We start from the raw sequence: 19929 nt of genomic DNA on the forward strand, positions 1-19929 counted from the left end.
ATCCAAAACTTTTTGATTCCTAATATAAGTGCGTTTACATCAGTTGTTAGTAATGAAGAATATTTAAATGTTACATTTTAGATTACGCACAGTTTTTTGAAACAACTATTTTAAATGGAGTGGTGACAGTAACTGCTCCATCATCACTGACAGTACCTGATGGCATCACCAATATACCATTAGAAATGACTGCTGGTTCAGCCACTGCAGTTCTCGTGTTAAGCATAATAACATCAGGTAATTACTTAAAATATAAACCGATATTCATTTCTTACAAGACCACTAATTAACATTAAAAGCATATTTTCAGAAGGTCCTATTGAAAACAGATTTGCATTTGATAAAGTACTGTACATGGGACAAATAGAAGAAAATACCGTTACACATGAAGAAATTACAATTATAAATTATGATGGATCACCAGTGCAGCTTTCTGGAGGTGAGTTATATCATAATACCTAAGTATAAATTATTTATTTTACTACATCATATTATCTAGCTTCTAATACATGCCCTAATATGAAATTCTTTTACTGTTTCAGACTACTCACAATTGTTTGAAGCAGTTGTATCAAATAATATAGTCACAGTTACTCGAGTGTCATCAGCAACAATACCAGCAGATATCACCAATATACTTTTAGAAATAACTTCTGGTCCTGCTAATGCAGTTCTAGCCTTAAGTGTAACATCTTCAGGTAATTAAAGGAAACCGTCAATTAATTCATAATCGCTCGCTTCGCTCGCCCTAGTATATCCCACAACCTGAGCACTTAATTTGTGGTACACTTCTAACTATCACGCCTATTTATTTGTGCTTTATCAAAGTATTTTTTTATTTATATGTATGATGTGTTATCTTCGGTCAGTCAAGGTTTGGTTACTATAAAAAAAACTGCCTAAAAGATTATTGCCACGCAGAAAAACGGCGCGAGCCCTTACAAAGCTTGGCTTTTAGCTAATTTATTATTCATTTACAAATCGAGAAATAAAAATTAAAATTATATTATTCTCAGGTAATCCATCAGAAAACAGAGCATCTTTTGATAAGGTGCTATACATTGGGCAGTTGCAAGAAAATGTTGTTTCTCATGAAACAATTACTGTTTTTCACCATGACGGGTCACCAGTAATACTTACTGGAGGTAAGATAATAACTGTCCTGCGAAATCAAAAAAACTGCTTTTGATTCATTGCTATTATTATTAAACAGGCAAATTTCGCATTGCTAAAAATGTTGCAAAGGGGTTTTAGTAAAAGTTCCGTTTCAGAATACGAGCAGCTGTTTGAAGCTTCAATCACGAATGGTGTAGTGACTGTTAGTTCTGTATCATCAGTGACAATACCAGAGGACATCGCTAGTATTCCTCTAGAATTGAGAGTTGGGGAAGCTAGTGCGGTGCTGATTTTGAGCGTTACACACTCAGGTAAATTAATATATGTAATTTTCCAAATAAAATCCTTTAGTATAAAGGATGTAATAAAACTAAGTGATAATACTTTAGGTTTACCTCATAATATATATATATATATATATATATATATATATATATATATATATATATATATATATATATATATATATATATATATATATATATATATATATATATATATTATGAGGGAATAATAGAAATACTTAATATTTTAATAATAATGATATATATATATATATATATATATATATATATATATATATATATATATATATATTATGAGGGACTAATAGAAATACTTAATATTTTAATAATAATGATTGTGCGGGCATTTTTATACGTGGGAGAGCCACGAATGGGCCGGCTCGACCGGAGAAATACCACGTTTTCACAGAAAACCGGCGTGAAACAGTGCTTACGCTGTGTTTCGCCGAGTGAGTGAGTTTACCGGAGGCCCAATCCCCTACCCTATTCCCTTCCCTACCCTCCCCTATTCCCTTCCCTTCCCTTCCCATCTCTACCCTCCCCTATTACCCTATTCCCTCTTAAAAGGCCGGCAACGCACCTGCAGCTCTTCTGATGCTGCGAGTGTCCATGGGCGACGGAAGTTGAAAGCAACTTCCGTCGCCCATGGACACTCATCAGGTGACCCGTTTGCTTGCTTGCCCCCTTATTTCATATAAAAAAAAACCAAAGAAACAAGTAGATCTTTCAGCGCTGCTACATTTACAATGAACTCTATAAAAGAGGCACATATACACCAAAATATTATCACTTAGTTTTGTTACACCCAGCAGAAAACTTGATGTTAATTGTATGTGAAATATCTACACAATTGAAACCCAAACCTGTCTTAACAATTGTTTGAATGGTTAGTTAGTTTATCAACCTTCCGGGACCAGCCATAACATTAAATTGATCAGGCGATCCTAACGAGTGTAATTTACCTTAAATATTTGAATATCGTGTTACCGGATCATAACGACCCATTTCCCGCTAACCCTAAATATTTATGACAGAGTGATTACTTAGCGAAACAAAGGAATGTGCCTAATCACTTTCACAATAGACGTTTGCAGTAACTATCGTTTTACCTGTGGTCATTAATCCCTGTGCTTTTGTATCTTTCTGTTTCCGCCTCGTGTAGGGTGACCAGATGTCAGGAATTTTCCTGACATGTCAGGAATTTTAGACATATGTTAGGAATGCGGCCGGAAAAGGGAAATGTCAGGAATTTTCGGCAAATAATTGAAACTTAACTTTAATTTTTAATCATAATAACAAAAAATGTTAAGGCACAAGTACTTTGGAGTTTCATAAATTGCAACTTATAAATAATCGTAATTATCTTTTTACAATTTAAACATAAACCAATCAACATTGACAAATTAAAAATTTAAAAAATCAACAAATAAATAGCTCGTGACAGGAATTTTGGCCGAAAATAGGAATTTTGTCAGGACTTTTGAAATTTGTATCTAGTACCTTAGCCTCGTGACAATATAGTTCACCTAGCTATAAATAAGACTGGCAAATTAATAAAAAATAATTATGAATTAAGGATAAAAATTCGAAGAAGCCACGGGTGAAACGGCTTTAGGCTAATCGTCATTTATAAGTTCATAAGGTCTTATAGCAATAATATATTTTATATCCCTAAAATATATACATTCTATACGAAAGAGTTACCTTATATTTTTTTACTAACAGACCAGCCTGTACTACCAACGGTGACTTTCTCATCACCATCATACACACTGCGGACTGACGTCAGTCAGACTGGAGTTATTGGGACAGTGCACGCCACCGCTGACAACGGGGAACCCATCACTTATACACTTCTATTGGAAAATGGTATGTACGGCTTTAAAGGTGTGATCTTTCAAGTAGGTGCGGCTTAATAAATGAAGAATGGACGACAATAATTTGATTTATTTTGTAACTGCGTGGATACACAATAGTATGATCTCCGTCTTGAACCCTTTTAAAATTGTTGAAATCTGCACCAAATTCAGTTGATTATTATAAAAAATGTGAGCGAACAGACAGCGAAATTGACTTGGTTTTATATTTTTACCTTGACCTATTTGGTAAAGTTAAAATATTGTCATTTTTACACTCACTTTTATAACAAGTAGTATTGTGAGACCGAAGTTTCTCAAACGCTAAGTTAGACATTCTTACAATATTCAGTGACAAATTATAGGCCTTAACATTTTGAAGACTTACCCCCACAACATCTTCAGCGGTAATCCCCGGATATATTATTTAGGGATGAATATCAAAAGTTTAAATAGCTGGAGCATTACGGTTCCTCCATTTGTTTCCTTATTTACCGAGGAAGTTGTTTGAATGAAGTTTGTTTCGTCGTAACTGTGAGTTTACTTTCGCCGTCGTTAATCGAGGGGGATGCTGAAAGTATATTCGGATGTGGTTGTAAAAATAATCCTAAATTACTTTGGTAATTATAATTTTTGTGTAAACTTGGCGTCAAAATTACACATAGCTCATAACGAAAATGGAAATTTTGCAAAAAGGGCTTTGGAGCCTATTCAACTTAAACAATCAAACAAAAATTCCCGCTTTTTAATTAATAAACTTACAGAGTGTACGGGTACCGAGTAATATTTGTAAGTTAATAATGATTTTGTTGTTTAAAATCCTTCGGGCAATGTATGGCTTTGGCTATTTTTTACGGCATGTAAATCTTACTTACATCATTTTACAGATCACCTTCGAGAGCGCCTCTCAATGAATAGCGATGGAGATATAAGCCTGTCGGCTCCTGCAGCCAGTGGTGGATATAACTTCCAAGTTCAGGCCACCGCTATAGTGAATAGAGTTAGCGCTGTCGCTGAGGTAAGAAACGTGATCAGAGAAATTGACTTACGGGCTGACAATATGCCCTTCATTAAAAGTCTTATATAATATTAAAATAATGCTACAGTTACCAGTACCTGTGGTAGCCTGTCAACAAGTAGGATAATTCTGAAAACATTTTACTCAAAATTCAGATAATTATGTTCTCAGGTCTCGCTTTGGGTGGAAGCTGTAACCGTTTGCGATACAGATATCGTGCTACATCCACTGATAGTCATCGAACGTTTGGAAGAGGAGCCGCATCGTGATTTAGTGATTCTAAACCGACAACAGTATGCGGACTGCGAATTTGAGCTCACGAACCACTGGCCGAGAGAACAGAATTGGTTGTACGTGGACGCCGAAGGCTTGCACGCCAGAGTGATTGATCGGGAACACGAGAGCATAGCGTATATGCATGTATCGCAGGTTCAAGTGGAAATTGTGTTACATTGTGAAAACGATTCCACGAGGCGCAAACGATCTCTAGATACACACGAGTATGGATCGAAATCATGGATATTAACTGACACTATTCTATACAATTCACGAAGGAGTTTAGTCAATTTGATCGTAATCGACATCAACGATAACGCACCAATCTTCGTCGGTAAAGAGAGCGAGCCGATTTACGTTGGATACCCTACGAATGAGCTGGAAGACACTATCCTACCGAGATCTCTGGTGGAGTTAAAGGTATGTTACGCACTTCTCCGGCGACCCTTATGTTTATTCAACTTTTTTCTGGTACACCAAGTTGGTCATAATGTTTATTTATGAAAAGTTTGTGTGATTGTCTGGGGTCGATACGCAGACATGATTTCTTACATAAACTTTTGCCAATTTCCAAAATACATTTAACGTGTTTTAAAATTAAAAGGAAATTTTGCCACATTTATGCTTATTTGATGAAATTAAAAATGTATAAAAGGGACTGAAATAATATTAATACAATAAAAATGAACGTTATGCTAACTCTATGAAACATAAAAAATTTAAAACACACATAGCTGAACATTTCAAACAAAATATGTGGAACTTTGATAAAAAATTCAGAATGAAAAATTAATTCTACTCTAAACTCTTTTTTTTTACTAGGCGACAGATGCGGACATTGGCGAGAATGCTGAGCTTTTATATTGGAGTGTTGAGGAGAATCTTGCCGTCGCCCCCACCACGGGCTTTGTGCATGTGCGACAATCCGCGTTACTAGAGGATAACTCCCGATTCACAATCTACGCCACGGACCAAAACGGCAGAGGACTGAACGGCTCCATTGATATTGTTGTAAGTATTATATCTACTGCCGTTAATTAAAAATACAGTGAATATTGCTAAAACAAAACAATGTTTAAAGTCGCGAATCACGATTAATATTATGTACCTTCTTCAAGGTCTAAAATGCCATTTCTACTTCGCAAAATATAAAATAAATCAAAATATGCCGTCACCAAAATGTTGGCTACAACTTTCTTTTAAAGGTTAAAGTTACCAAACTTCGGGTTCCAATAAAAATATCGTGACGAATGTAATTATTATTTTTCATGTCTAAGCATATTGCCCTAACACGCACTATGTTCGAGGTGTATTTAGATAGCGCTGATAAAATCTAACTAGCGTGTCTCGATTATACCCTAATTTGAAATGTAAAATTATAGACAATATTTTTAGTACAAAATCAGACAAAGCAACAAAACTTTTCAATAGCCTAAGTTTCAGCGTCTTGAATAGGTTCAAAAAGTTGGAACGTTTTATAAGAGCTCAAGTTTGCAATTTTAAAATCCAATTTCTAAACGTCATTCTCATACGTTTCTGAAACTGTTTGAAACGATCGTATGAAGTAATTTTATTTTGAAATTAACGCACGTCATACAAAATTATTACATTATGTAATTAGGATATGAAAAGAACTTACCGAGATTTTGATCATTTCCATCTAACAATAATGACTTTAGTAAAGTACTGTAAAAACTCGTCAGTATTTCAGAAAATAAACTGAACAAAAGAACAAAATCAACCCTCATATCAATAACTATATTTACGCGGGTTATAAATCTTTCGAGGTCCACTGTCTTTAAGATATGTCGTGTGACTTCAATTCCAGTGAGTCAGACAAAGACATGCAAACTATTAAGAACTAGATGACCTCCGCAAATTCGTTTATTGCTGGAGAAACGTATATTTTTCGGGATAAAAAGTATCATAATATTATGTATTGGCGGCGTGTTACATAATATAATATGTAACAGACAGACAAACACACTTTTCAATTATAATATTGGTATAAATTGTATGGTTATATTATGCTGTATAAATATTTATTTACTCCCTAGGAAAGTCAATATCTATAGTCTATACATATTATTATAAAACAAAGTCGCTTTTTTTCCCTCATGTCCCTTTGTTCCCTTTAATCTTTAAAGCTACGCAACGGATTTTGATGATTCCTACAGTGTTAGATAACCCATTTATCGAGGAAGGCTATAGGCTATATTTTATCATGCTAAGACTAATAGGAGAATGTGCAAAATCGGGGGAAATTATTTGAAAGCCGAAAGGGCTTGTCTCGCAAACTACTGGAGCAATTTTTTATGTTATTTGGCACAGATAAGAAGTAGACCACGTGAAGGATTTCGATTTTAATCATTTTTTCAGTGGCTATATATTTTATACCCGTGCGACGCCGGGGCGGGTCGCTATTAAATTATAAAGTCAATAAAATGCATTGACAGCTTGCACATTAGACCGCTCCGAGTCGGCCGCGCGAGTTTAGAGTTCAGACAAATTGTTCTAACTTTATTGTATCCTGTTTCTGGCTATAAAACGCATTTGTTTTACTGTTATGACAAACGAAATTTATGCGCCGAAACAGACTTTTAATGACTTATTTGGACTTTTTGTGTCTAATACGTGAGATCGAGACACGTTTTAAGGAATTTTAAATATACATAAAGCTTTTTCACTTCCTAAATGTACTTAGAAATGAAGGTTAAAAGTTGCACTTAACTATTTCGGGCACCTATATATTTTAGAAGTAACCATATGACCCAGCAAAATGCATTTATAGATCATCAGAACTTTTAAGTTGCCATTTTGAACTTGAAGATGGGAGTCTTCAAGTCAAGTTCAAAGTGTAGGAAGAAATCGAATCTAAAAGAACTATTCATGAGTAGGATTTCATTTCATGGCTGATCACACCTGACATTCACGATCCTGTCTTCAGATTGAACTTCGGGGGCTTATAAATAAAATATTCTTAACCCAATCGACACATTACAATGATTTATTTTTCAATTTAAGTTGTTTTAAATTCAGGAACAAGTACACGCAAGAACCATGTTTTGTACACTGAGAATAACTGCAACCTGCATACATGCATTTATGTTTGTATGCGAACAACATAACCCAAAAAGCTCCTTTTTGGTTGTAAAAGAATATGTGGGTTACAGAGTTAAGTACACAAGCTTAAAAGCTTCGTCCACAGATTCTTTCTTATGTGAAAATGGTGACGAAAAAGTTTTTCCTGAATCTAAAATCAATCACAGATAGTCAAAACATATCACAATATTGAAGATAGGCGATAGAATAAAAATTTGGCGAGAAATTTAATTTTCAAATTACAGTATGACTGGTGAGACATTTTCAATACTCGAGGACGTGATATTTGCCAATTATATTATATAAAAAAAAATCAATTGATCACTGAGTAAATGTAGCATAAATAATTATTTACCCAACGCATGGACACCGCGCGGGAAGGTAGCGCCGCATTGATAGTGTATGCAATATGCATACCTGCCTAGCCGCGCCTTAGTGTCCATGATTCATTTATTTAAAGGGAAATCTTGGTCAAAAATTAAGCACCTAATTTTATTACATAATTATAATTAAAAATCGAGTACCGAGTACTCTCCTTAAGTATTGAACATGTCTTATCAGTTATGCTGTATAAACGTTACATGTAACAAAATTCCTTGTATGTACAAAATTCGTGGGGACAGCTAACGCATCTTTACATTTCCTAGGTCTTTAAAGGTTACCCTTGGAACCTAAATAACGACAATGACACAGTCGGACGTGTCTACAATAAATCACAACATGTAGGACTCCTACTTAATTCTTAGTGTCGCGTGGAAACCTCTCCAAAATGGGGCCCTGAAATAAAACCTTTATAAGATTATGTACACGACATAGATATCACTGAACACTAGGCATAATGTAGGCAGAATAAAATATAATCCTGCATAATAATAATATTATGTATGACTTTTGTATGATACTGTACCATCAAAGAAATTTATTCATAGGCAATTGACGGATCTACGTCTTTGGTCGGATTATGTCAATAACTCAATGTAAGCTGTGATCTGTCGGCTGGGTTTGACATAACTTGACCAAATTACGGAAGTCCGCCACCGGCCTATGAAACAACTTCTCTGATAGTAATAAGTTACATATTAATAAGTTAAGATATTACGTAAAACATAGAGCAGAATACAAAAGTTATACCCTGTTTCATTTCATTTTCATCTAGAAATGAAATTTCCCTACCCTCCCCTATTCCTTTCCCATCCCTACCCTCCCCTATTCCCTCTTAAAAGGCCGGCAACGCACCTGTAGCTCATCTGATGCTGCGAGTGTCCATGGGCGACGGAAGTTGCTTTCCATCAGGTGACCCGTTTGCTCGTTTGCCCCCTTATCTCATAAAAAAAAATGTAATCCAGAAATTAAAATTTAACTAACTACAGTAATAAAATAGCACAGTAACTATGATATTGTATTTATTTATTTTGCAGTTGCGTACAAGTAAATTAGTAACATTCTATCCCCTTTTATTAAACTTTGTCTACAAAATGTTTTGGGGAAACTAGAAACTATTAAAATAAAGAACAAACAATGTGTACTAAACCTTAGTGTAGTAACGGTGGACTCTAAATTATACACGTTAGAGTCTAGACGGTGTTATATTCATATTCCATACCATTTAATGTAAAAACGATGTCGGTTGTCCCAAAAAAGAAAACAATTCATTCCAGTAATGTCCATAACCAATTTTTAAGGCGGTCGACCTTAACCGTTTCTGTTTATTTACTACCGAAAGTGTTCGCTTAACACCATTTGCGATTGTTTAAACAATTATTTCTCAAAAGCCGTAATGCGATTCAATTTTCAGGTTAAATTATTGGACGAAAATCACATAGCAGTCGTCACGATAAACGATGCGTTTTTGGACGACGAGCAGTCTATTATTACGGACATAAGTACAGCTCTCGGTTATGATGTAAAGATATTGAAAGCCGCGGTTGTATCGACCGATACGAGTGATATAACAAGGAAGAAACGAGAAATGGACAATACGGGAGCTTCTTTACAGCTTTACGTGTATGGAATTGAAGAGAATAATGCTGTGCATGTGGATCAGCTGACGAGGTAATAGTCAACAATCATATTAATATTATATCTTTAAACGAGCAATTCTTGTATATATATAACGAGCTTTTGCCCGCGGCTTCGCTCGCGTTAAGTAGTATATATACAAACTTTCATCCCTTATTTTAACCCCTTGGGGTAGAATTGATCAAAATCCTTTCTTAGCGGATGCCTACGTCATAACATCTACCTGCATGTAAAATTTCAGCCCGATCGGTCCAGTGGTTTAGGCTGTGCGTTGATAGATCACCATGTCAGTCAGTCACCTTTGAGTTTCATTTAAATAGATAGAGATTGGAATCTCGGAATCGGCTCCAACGATTTTCATGAAATTTAGTACATAGGAGGTTTCGGGGGCGATAAATCGATCTAACTAGGAATCATTTTTAGAAAATGTCATTTTAATCGTGTTTTATCGAATAACGAGCAAAGCTCGGTCAAATAGATAGTTATTAAGTATTATACGAGATGTTGCTCGCAACTCTCTTGCGCAAATATTCGTTTACATTCAGCCGTACATTTTTCCGGGATAAAAAGTATCCTATGTCCTTTTCGGAAATCAAAGTATCTCCATAATTACCAAATTTCAACAAAATCAATTGAGTGGTTTGGACGTGAAGAGGACAGACAGACAGACTATTTAATGACATCTAAAGTCAACTCATTAGTGATCAGTCGTTAAAACTTGCAGATCGACTATGTACTAAGCCAAATAGTAATCAACAGGTTCCCAAAAATAATAAAAGTGTTTCATACAAAATTATGATATAAAACCTTTGGTTACCTATCTAGTAAGTACTTAATTTTATGCGGCCATCCACAAAATTATATTATTTGCATGTTAACTACTTATTAACCTCTAGTTTAGTTCTAGTTAATGATTTGAATAGGGTTATAAAATGCTAAATAGTACTGAAAATGAAACTGTTAAATTAGGCATTTTTCTAGTTAATCACGCTTTGATCTATATCAAATAAATGAAGCTACAAGTTAAAATAAACTTAATCCATACTCATAATAAAAATACGTCTGTCTGCTAGTCGGTAGTTCATGTTCAAAGTGCTGAACTAATTGAGATGAAATTTTCTATGAACATACTTCAATTCCTGGACTGAAAAAAATATCTTTTTTTTTTATTCAAAATGGGTATCATGATACACTTTTTGAAAGTCGAAATGAAGACATAGGATATTATTTTACTGCAGCAAAATATACCTACTATTCCGTGTGATGTACACATTTTTACGCGAACGAAGTTGCGGGCAATAACTCAACACAACATAGTGAATAACTGTATTTTTAAAAGATAAAACCGACTTCAAAATTGTACGTAATTGAGAATCAAAACTACCTATCTCCAAAACTACTGAACCAAATTTGATAAAACTTGCACTATTCCTTAAGCTGAAATATACCTAGTACAACAAAAAAGTTATTACTGAAATCGGAATGGTAGTTCCAGAGATATACGAAAACACACATAAAAACATACATACATAGGGTAAGGCCGCCAGTAGTCTGCCCCACACCAGTAGTCAGCCTTTTCCAGCTAAAAACCTATAGAAATAGCGTTCTATTGCAAATTAACCAATCAAGTTACTTTTAAAAAAAGCTTGGCCTTCTTATTGGTCAGTTCAGAACGTCACAATGACGCTAAGTGGCTGCAAGAAATGCTAATCTGATTCCAATTCGACGTTGTCACTAGTCAAGCCAAGATACGGCGTGCGCGCCAAAATTTTCTTAGTGGGAAGTGCCCGACAAAAAGGTGAGTTATTGTGATTTCTTATTAACTTTTGTGTCATGTTTTATTAAAATATATTGTTATTATATATAAAATATATATCTCTCTGTCATCTTTATAATACATTCAATTATTATGTACATATAATTTAGTCAACCCCTACAGCACAAGACTCTTAGTGTAGGGGTTGTGCACCTTATTATTGTAACACTCTGTATTTATCTTTTGTCTTGCATCATTTCCTTATTATGTATTTACTGAGACAATAAACTATTATTATTATTATTATTATTACATTTTTTACGTCTAAATCAAATGAGTTATGTAACAGTTTCTTTATAGTTATTTAAATAATGAGGTGGCTGACTACCGGGTATGCGTTTCTTGTACATTATCTAGTGTTCGGCCACCCCCGGCTGAGTATTGGTCATACATAATTCCATATAAAAACCAGTAGTCGGCCGCCTAACTAGATACGGTGGAACAACGGCTGAGTACTGGTGAGGTATACGGTATACCTCACCAGTATACCCAGTGTTCAGCCATCAGTAACTTACGCTGCTTAAATTATTTATTTATTTATGAAGCACCTACCTACCAAGTAATTTCTTAGTTTTTTGGCATTGTTTATTTGTTTCAGGCATGTTTCAGGTCCATATGTCTCTTTCGAGGCCCATTTATGGAGAGGCTGACTACTGATAGCTATTTGGCCGAGAACTGGGTTGTGACGGCTGAGTACTGGGGAAATGTGCCTTATTTTGAAAAATACTTTATTTTCAATACTTATTAAGAAAAATTATCTTATATGTTAATTTCATAACAAAGTTTAATAAATGATTAAGTGAATGAGTACAAAAGGTTTTTGATTACTATTTTAAACAATTTTCTATCCACATTTAAACTTGCGCTTTCCACTAAAAGGCTGACTACTGGTGCCCGTACCCTACATACATACATACATACATACATACATACATTGTACACGTTCAGACGCTGATATGGTCTAACATATACGAAAATTGGGCAGTTCTGGAAATATCAAATACATACGCGTCGAATTGATAACCTCCTTTTTTTGAAGTCGGTTAAAAATAGGTACTATCATAATATTATAATTACTCCAGTTTCTTAGAAGTGTACAGCATAGCAACAACAAAAGATTTCGGACTAGACCATAAAGTTAATATACCTAGCGGAATAGAGCAACAATCTCGAGCTGTCAAACGAAACCAAAATTATACACTTACACAAGCATGATTGAACATGAATTCTATGAGATTAAATTGTCAACGTGCGGCACGTGCCGACTGGACGTCAAAAAAAGAGTGCTGCTGTCATGTATCACACGTCTCTTTTTACCACGCAGTGTAACTGATAGTGACATCTCTCTTGCTCAGGCCTTTGTTCCTCTATTCCGCTAGGTATATTAACTTTATGGACTAGACTAGACATACGATGCTCCTTGTTTCAGCGATATAAGTAACAGCGACCTGACCTCGGTCAGCATAGCGCGAGTACTATCACTGGAAGATCATCTGCTGCAGATATGTCCTGTCTCTCGTGACACAGCTCTGCTGGCCGCCACCATATCTCTGGCGGTCCTGCTCCTCCTAATTGTTACCATGGTAACCGTTAGAGAGGTCTTAAAAAGGTAAGTCGTCGCCGTATCAACAGCATCACATTTGTACGAACTTTTACATGTTTCTAGGATGGTCAGAGTTTTTGATAATCTGGCGGACTAGCGGTATATTTTTTATGTTTTGTATTCTAGGGCATGTTATAGATTCTTAACTTTTCGCTAATGTATGTTTATCAAGTATCCTAAAACAAGATTATATCCTGGTCTTTTTAGTCCTCCAATAAAAAGTAACTCATACTTGACATTTTATAACTATAGTGACTAAGCACTTCAAAGCTCATTGACCCAAGCACCGAATGTATAATTTACTCTGTGACCCAAGTAATAAAATCATAATCATTCTTTGCAGGAAACAAGGACAACCTAACTATGAGCAATTCAGTGACGTGAACAGCTTAGGATCTAGAAATAATTCTGTCCCAGTCCTACCAAAAGTGGAAAGTCTTGAAAGGCCGAAGCTCAATTTAGACGAGCTCAGAAAAAGCGAGAAGCGTCTGCAAGATATGCTCAACGAAGACAGACGGGAACCTGTGGAAAAGAAAGAGACGGAGCCAGCAAACGAATCGATTATTGACATGCCTGTCCCTCTCACTCCAGAGCCAGTACAACAAAATATGCCGATTGTCATCCAATCTATCGATAAACTCAAAGATGATGATTCTGATGGTGATGAGTATGGGGAGGTACAGAATAACAGAAGGAAGTCTGTTGTGACATTCAATGAAAACGTTGAGAAGATCATCCATATAGAAGACCGATCAGCGAGTATATCATCAGATTCGACTGACTTCGAGGTGTATAAATTTTAATATTATGAATAACTAGATGACGCCCGCAACTCCGTTGCGCCGAAATTCGTTTATCGCGCGGGAACCGTACATTTTTCCGGGATAAAAAGTATCCTATGACCTTTCCCAGGACTCAAAGTATCGCCATACTAAATTTCAGACAAATCGGTTCAGCGGTTCGGGCGTGAAGAGGTAACAGACAGACAGACACACTTTCGCATTTATAATATTAGTATGGATTTACATTACGATTAATTGGTACATAGATAATAAAGTTTTTTAACAAACGATTAAATTGTAGTATTGATTTTTACCTTTAATGATTACATAATATCTCAATTACAGTTTCTGGATTAAATTTGAAGTTATTTTACTTTGAACGTCCATTCACAAAGATTTGATTGTTACACAAATAATAGGACGGGAGCCCTAGAACAATTTTTTTTATTACTATCAGGCAATTTTTTTGTGAGTAGTTTTATTTTAATAAGGCGAAGAATATTTTATTTGCAAAGAATCTCGAAAGTGGTAGCTAACAGAGATAGAAAGGATTTCATACTATGAATTGATGGTCCTAAAATATGAACTGTTTTATTTGTAGGACAATGTTACTCTATTATATAACTAATAACCTATTAATATACAAAAAGTCTGCTTGTTAGGGTTCCGTTTTAGGGTTCCGTAGTCAAGCAAGTTTTGTTGATAACATACATATTAGGGCTCCCGTACGTAAACTTTTTCAATAATCTCCTTCTTAAATATAAATTATAATTTTAAGAACACTGTGCCAGATCATGTGTTCCCATAAAATTTACAAACTCTAAAGTCAAAAACTAAAACTACAATTTTAACAGGTACAGTTTACAATTTTAACATCTCGAGAAACATTAATCCGAAAATGTCAAGACACGAGATAACACTCATAAATCTGTCGGGAAAGCTTTCAAGTCAGCCCAAAATCGCGCCACAATTTCTAATCTGGAAATTACACAAAACATCCTTATTTGAATACAATGAGATATACTATTGTACCATATTAAGGTACATTGTCTCGAGTCATTGGACGTTTAACATGTGACCGCGACCCCGAGATACGATCTTGTCCGAAAAACCGCCATCTTAAACTGCGAGTTCTTAGTAGGCGTTAAGATACGACCGACCTTTTCCCCGACTGCATCGCACGATCGCAAAGAATTAAGATGTACGAATTTCATATCAAATATCTTGTGAGACGTGAGGATTCGGTCTTTTATAAGCCGTTATCAAATTTTTCATCCGTCTAAACGTCTTGTCTGGTCAACAGGAAAATCTTTTATTATTATTTATTTGCTCTTCCGTCTGAATTACGAATACTTAAATTAATTTAACAAATATTTTTAGGAAAAAACTTTGTTAATTAAAGTTCAACTACACATAAGAAGTTAGATAAGGAGAGAAAATAAATAAAAAAAACGAATACTGGATTTCACTTCCTTATTAACGTCTATAAGTTTAAGTAAAATAATTTTATAGGTTAGAATTAATTAAAATAAAAAAGACTCATTTAATAAATATATTAATATAAATTAGGATATTTAAAAGGTTATTAACTTTTTTCAAAACATTTTATTACCATGTCTTAAATTCTTGTATACTTAATTATTTACAAAAAGATTTAAAGTTTGGACGCTTTTAGTATTTTTGAATTTTTCTTTTTTCACGAAATCGTTACAGTAACATTAAGTTCATTTTTTTATTTTTACTCTATCTGCGTGGCTTAACTCTTTAGCCCGGCCGCACATTGTCCGAATTCTGATCAGAAACAGTTGAATTTCGCCGGACCGCCACCCCGCACACTATCCGAAATATCCTTCCGGCGAGTTCGAGCTCACTCGGCTCAGTACAAAATGTAAGAGACAGCGCGGACGTTCAACTGTTTCTGATCAGAAATTTCGGACAATGTGCGGCCGGGCTTAAGCGTAGCTTAAGCATAAGGCCCGGTACACATTGGGCGTTTTGAACAAAGCGCGTGCTTCAAAACGCCCAATGTGTACCAACCAGCTCTTATTCATAAAATTTTGTCAATATCTAATAAAATAAAATTTTAACGACTTAAAATACACAGGACTTCGATTTTTATGTTTTAGCAATGAAGTCTTGTCATTTTATCGAAATTTATGAGATATGATTGGTGATTAATACGGTAAAAATAGTAATTTATTCTCATATTGTATGACAAACTTCGAAAACGAGTATCGAAATTACTAATAGGTATATAGACATGTTATGTCGTCACTACAAGTTAAAAATATGAAATACATGTAAAGGCTACGAATATTAAAAACTAAGGAAGAGTAACTGTGTCAAAAATGTTGTCCGCGAGTGTACAAAATGTGACCCGAATGCATGCATACTTTATGCATGTATATTGTATAGTGTATACAGGGTGTAACAAAAATAAGTGATAATACTTTAGGGTGTGTACGTGTTACTTGTAGAGAGTTCACTGTGAAAGTAGCAGCGCTGAAAGACCAAATTTTTTTTCACTTTTGTATGGGGAAACTCGTGACGCTCGGGCCCTTGCCCATACAAAAGTGAAAAAAAAATTTCGTCTTACAGCGCTGCTACTTTCACAGTGAACTCTCTACAAGGAACACGTACACCCCCTAAAGTATTATCACTTATTTTTGTTACACACTGTATTGTATAACAATGGTATACAATTTTGTGTTTTTATACAAGTGACAATAATAATTATTGTCAACGGCTTTATTTCCTAAATATTTTGATAGTTTCGTAGCTATTGTGATATTAGTGTGCGAAAAGGAACCAAATTCAAAACGGTTGAAGTATGGGAGTTACGTTTCCTTAGTTTTTATTATTCGTAGTGTAAAGGTAAAAAAGCTAAATACACAGGCAATAAACATAATAATTATAATATTATTATAATGTTTAATTATAAGGCAAGTGAATCTAAAACACCAACAAAAATAATAATTGATGAATCTTCGGGTAGTTCAATACCTTCTACAAGTGTAACTTCTGTCATGTCAGTCCACCACGGCCGCTGGAAAGCAGCCGAAACGTCGGGAATAAGAAAAGTACTCCGCGAAAATGTCCGTAAGTGATTTTTTTTAATATTATTATCATTCTTTTTAAACATCATAAAAAGTGTGTATGATAATAAATTTAATTGTAGCTATTTTCTGAGATTTATACCAACGGAAAACATTGTACTTCTTCGTACATAGCCTGAATTACGTAGTAACTATTTAGTAATCTATGGCCTGAGTCATACTAATTATTATAATAATATATTCTGTGCCTAAGTGCCTTATCACACTGGCGATGAGCGAGCGATTTGAAAGCGACGCGACTGCGCAGCGCACACGTCGCGACAGCGCAGCGTCATCGCGGCGTTGCGTGGACGCCATTTTGTACACTCGTCTACACAGATTATTATTATATTATATAAAAAAAAAAAAAAAAAAAAAAAAATGTTTTATTTCTGAGTAAATTTGAATCAATTTTTTTCAGAATGTCTACATGATGCCTCCAACCGGTTCGGGAACTACCCCGGCGAGAAGAACCGGCGTAAGAAACTCGCACGGGTTATATAGTAGACTCGTCTAGGGAGTGACGTCAGAATCCATTTTGCTGCTGAGTGTCCAAAACGCCGAAGGCAAGCTGCGTGCAAACCGCGCAATCGCGGTGTCATCGCGGCGTGTTCCCTACGCAGTTGCGTCGCTTTCAAATCGCTCGCTAATCGCCAGTGTGATAAGGCCCTTAGTGTTAATCCAGAACCTTAACTAAAAGTAGTATTCTAATTCTGTTGATGGTTCAATTTATACTACCGCAGAGTCGAAGCGCATCAAAGCGAATTACCAAAACTGAACATGAATTATTGACCCTAAGACAATAGTTATTTTCACACTTATCTATAAACGAGTGACAAACCAATGACTATGAATTGTCAACATCATAGTTTATGTCCATTTATCATTTTTTAAACTATAAAAAGGCACTTTTACTGTGTTTAAAATATAAAAAATATTATATTACAAAGTAACGGATTTAAAATATGTTCGTGTCAAAATCTACCTGTCTAGTGTCTAATGTTATGGTATAATATCGGAATATATTATGCCACATATGACTATGTTAACTGTTTCACTCATAAATTCTATCGGCATCCTTCAACAGCCTACTGAGAAAATTAAGTTTTTATTTTTATAGATACCTACCTGCTGATTTACGGTTAACTTATTATAAAAACAAATTGTAATCTATAAAAATAATAAATTACTATGGTTTGTTGTTTTAGCTCAAGTTTATTTTTAAGTACCAACGTCAATTTTTTTTTAAGTTAATTTAGCTTTTGTAGCAGTAAGTTTTTTTTGTAGGATTAGTTAAATCAGACTTATCTTTTATACAAACATACATAATATTTATGGGAGAGATGCATGATTTAACATAAATCTTTCATCTTCGGGTCAATACATAATACACGGTCTTAATAAAAAAAAACTTTTTTTTGTTTTGTACTGGCAATTACAACAGTGTCCACGGGCGGCAGCGATCGCTTACCAACAGGTGATCCATAATCCATTTGCTCGTGGCCTTGTTCATTAAAAAACATTCAGATGAAAACTAATTTAATGATAATTAATTGCAAAATAATCTGAATTATAATTAAGAAGTGGGACGAAGATACTCCATCATAAGTACCGTTACTGGACCCATTTGTTAAATTTGACTGTCACTCTTACACAGCCTTTGCGGCCCTTAAGACATAAACTCGAATTATTCTTCTTCTTCTTCTCGAATTTCGAGGCCGGGCCAGACAAGTAATAATCTGTTTATATATAAATAATAGTAAAGGAGGGGAGGGTGCTATTTTTGTAGTCACTCGAGCGTCATGGAGACCTAGTAGGTCTTGTACATTAGGAAAAGCTGATAAAAAATAATAAGAGTGTTTTTTTATCCACCACGTGAGAAATCTGATTTCTATATCTGATCTGATAACTAGACACATGTCGGAAGCCTATACACGCTGGAGCTACTCCCGAAATTCCCTCTTCCCCTCCCCAACTATAAAAATAAATTTTCAATTTTGTTAGTCTCGCTAAAACTCAAAGCATCTAAACCGATTTGGCTAATAATTTTAGTCTTGAAATATTCGTGGGAGTCTAGGGAAGGTTTGTACGGTAAGAAAATATATTTTTGTATGGTGTAGTGATCCGAAGTTTACCGGATCATACAGTAATAATATACTTATAGAAGTATGCATATTGCGGTGTTATGTAAGTTCCTTAGTGGTAAAATACATAATATTATTACTACATATTATGTGCAATCTGTAAGTGCTAAAACAAGCTATTTGAGGATATTTTGGTGAAGTAGATGTGCTAATTCAGTCGCCGCGTTCGGACAAGGTCGTTCGTTGACGGAACTAGATCCACTTGGTCACTAAATATTTACTACAAAATCCTTACTAATCAGTAATCTTATATCTTTAAACGAGAACGAGAGACAGACTAAGTATTATATATACAAGAATCTCGGAATCGGCCCTAACAATTTTCATGAAATTTAGTATATATAGGGGGTTTCGGGGACGATAAATCGATCTAGCTAGGAATCATTTTTAGAAAATTTCATTTTATTCGTGATCTATCGAATACCGAGCAAAGCTCGATCAAATAGCTAGTAACGTAATTTATATGAATAAAATTAATTAAATTTTCTTAGTTTCGCTTAAGCGAGCGGCTGAAATGAATTGGCTAACTTTATTGTTGAAATATTCGTGTAAGTCAGGGAAGGTTATTTTATATTAGGGGCGAAGTGATACGAAGTTCATCGTGTCATCTAGATTCTAGTTTAATTATACTTTTTCAAAACAACTACTAAGCATATTTTGATAAACAGTATTTTTAACCCTAGACACAAAAGGACGTTTCTCTATAGTTCTAGTTTCCGAGGCCGTAGCCAAAGTCCCTTTCGTTAAAAACGATAAAGATGTTCGTCATCAAAATGTATGGGATTTGACATTAGTCT

At 34.8% G+C, this 19929-nt stretch overlaps 1 protein-coding gene across 3 annotated transcripts in view; it reads left to right on the plus strand.

The window, feature by feature from the left end:
* LOC121731064 overlaps positions 1-13920 on the plus strand; it is a 36159-nt gene extending 22239 nt beyond the window's left edge. For all 3 annotated transcript variants that reach the window (XM_042120382.1, XM_042120383.1, XM_042120384.1), the window contains 12 exons: positions 82-237; positions 311-439; positions 543-698; positions 1017-1145; positions 1272-1427; positions 3147-3290; positions 4165-4295; positions 4467-4991; positions 5394-5582; positions 9469-9725; positions 12938-13117; positions 13455-13920. In XM_042120382.1, the coding sequence (XP_041976316.1) occupies positions 82-237; positions 311-439; positions 543-698; positions 1017-1145; positions 1272-1427; positions 3147-3290; positions 4165-4295; positions 4467-4991; positions 5394-5582; positions 9469-9725; positions 12938-13117; positions 13455-13914 (2612 nt within the window). In that variant the 3' untranslated portion in view covers positions 13915-13920. The remainder of the gene's footprint in view (positions 1-81; positions 238-310; positions 440-542; positions 699-1016; positions 1146-1271; positions 1428-3146; positions 3291-4164; positions 4296-4466; positions 4992-5393; positions 5583-9468; positions 9726-12937; positions 13118-13454) is intronic.
* The last annotated feature ends 6009 nt before the right edge of the window (positions 13921-19929 follow it).

Source organism: Aricia agestis, chromosome 10 (assembly GCF_905147365.1).
Source record: "Aricia agestis chromosome 10, ilAriAges1.1, whole genome shotgun sequence".
Lineage (NCBI taxonomy): Eukaryota > Metazoa > Arthropoda > Insecta > Lepidoptera > Lycaenidae > Aricia > Aricia agestis.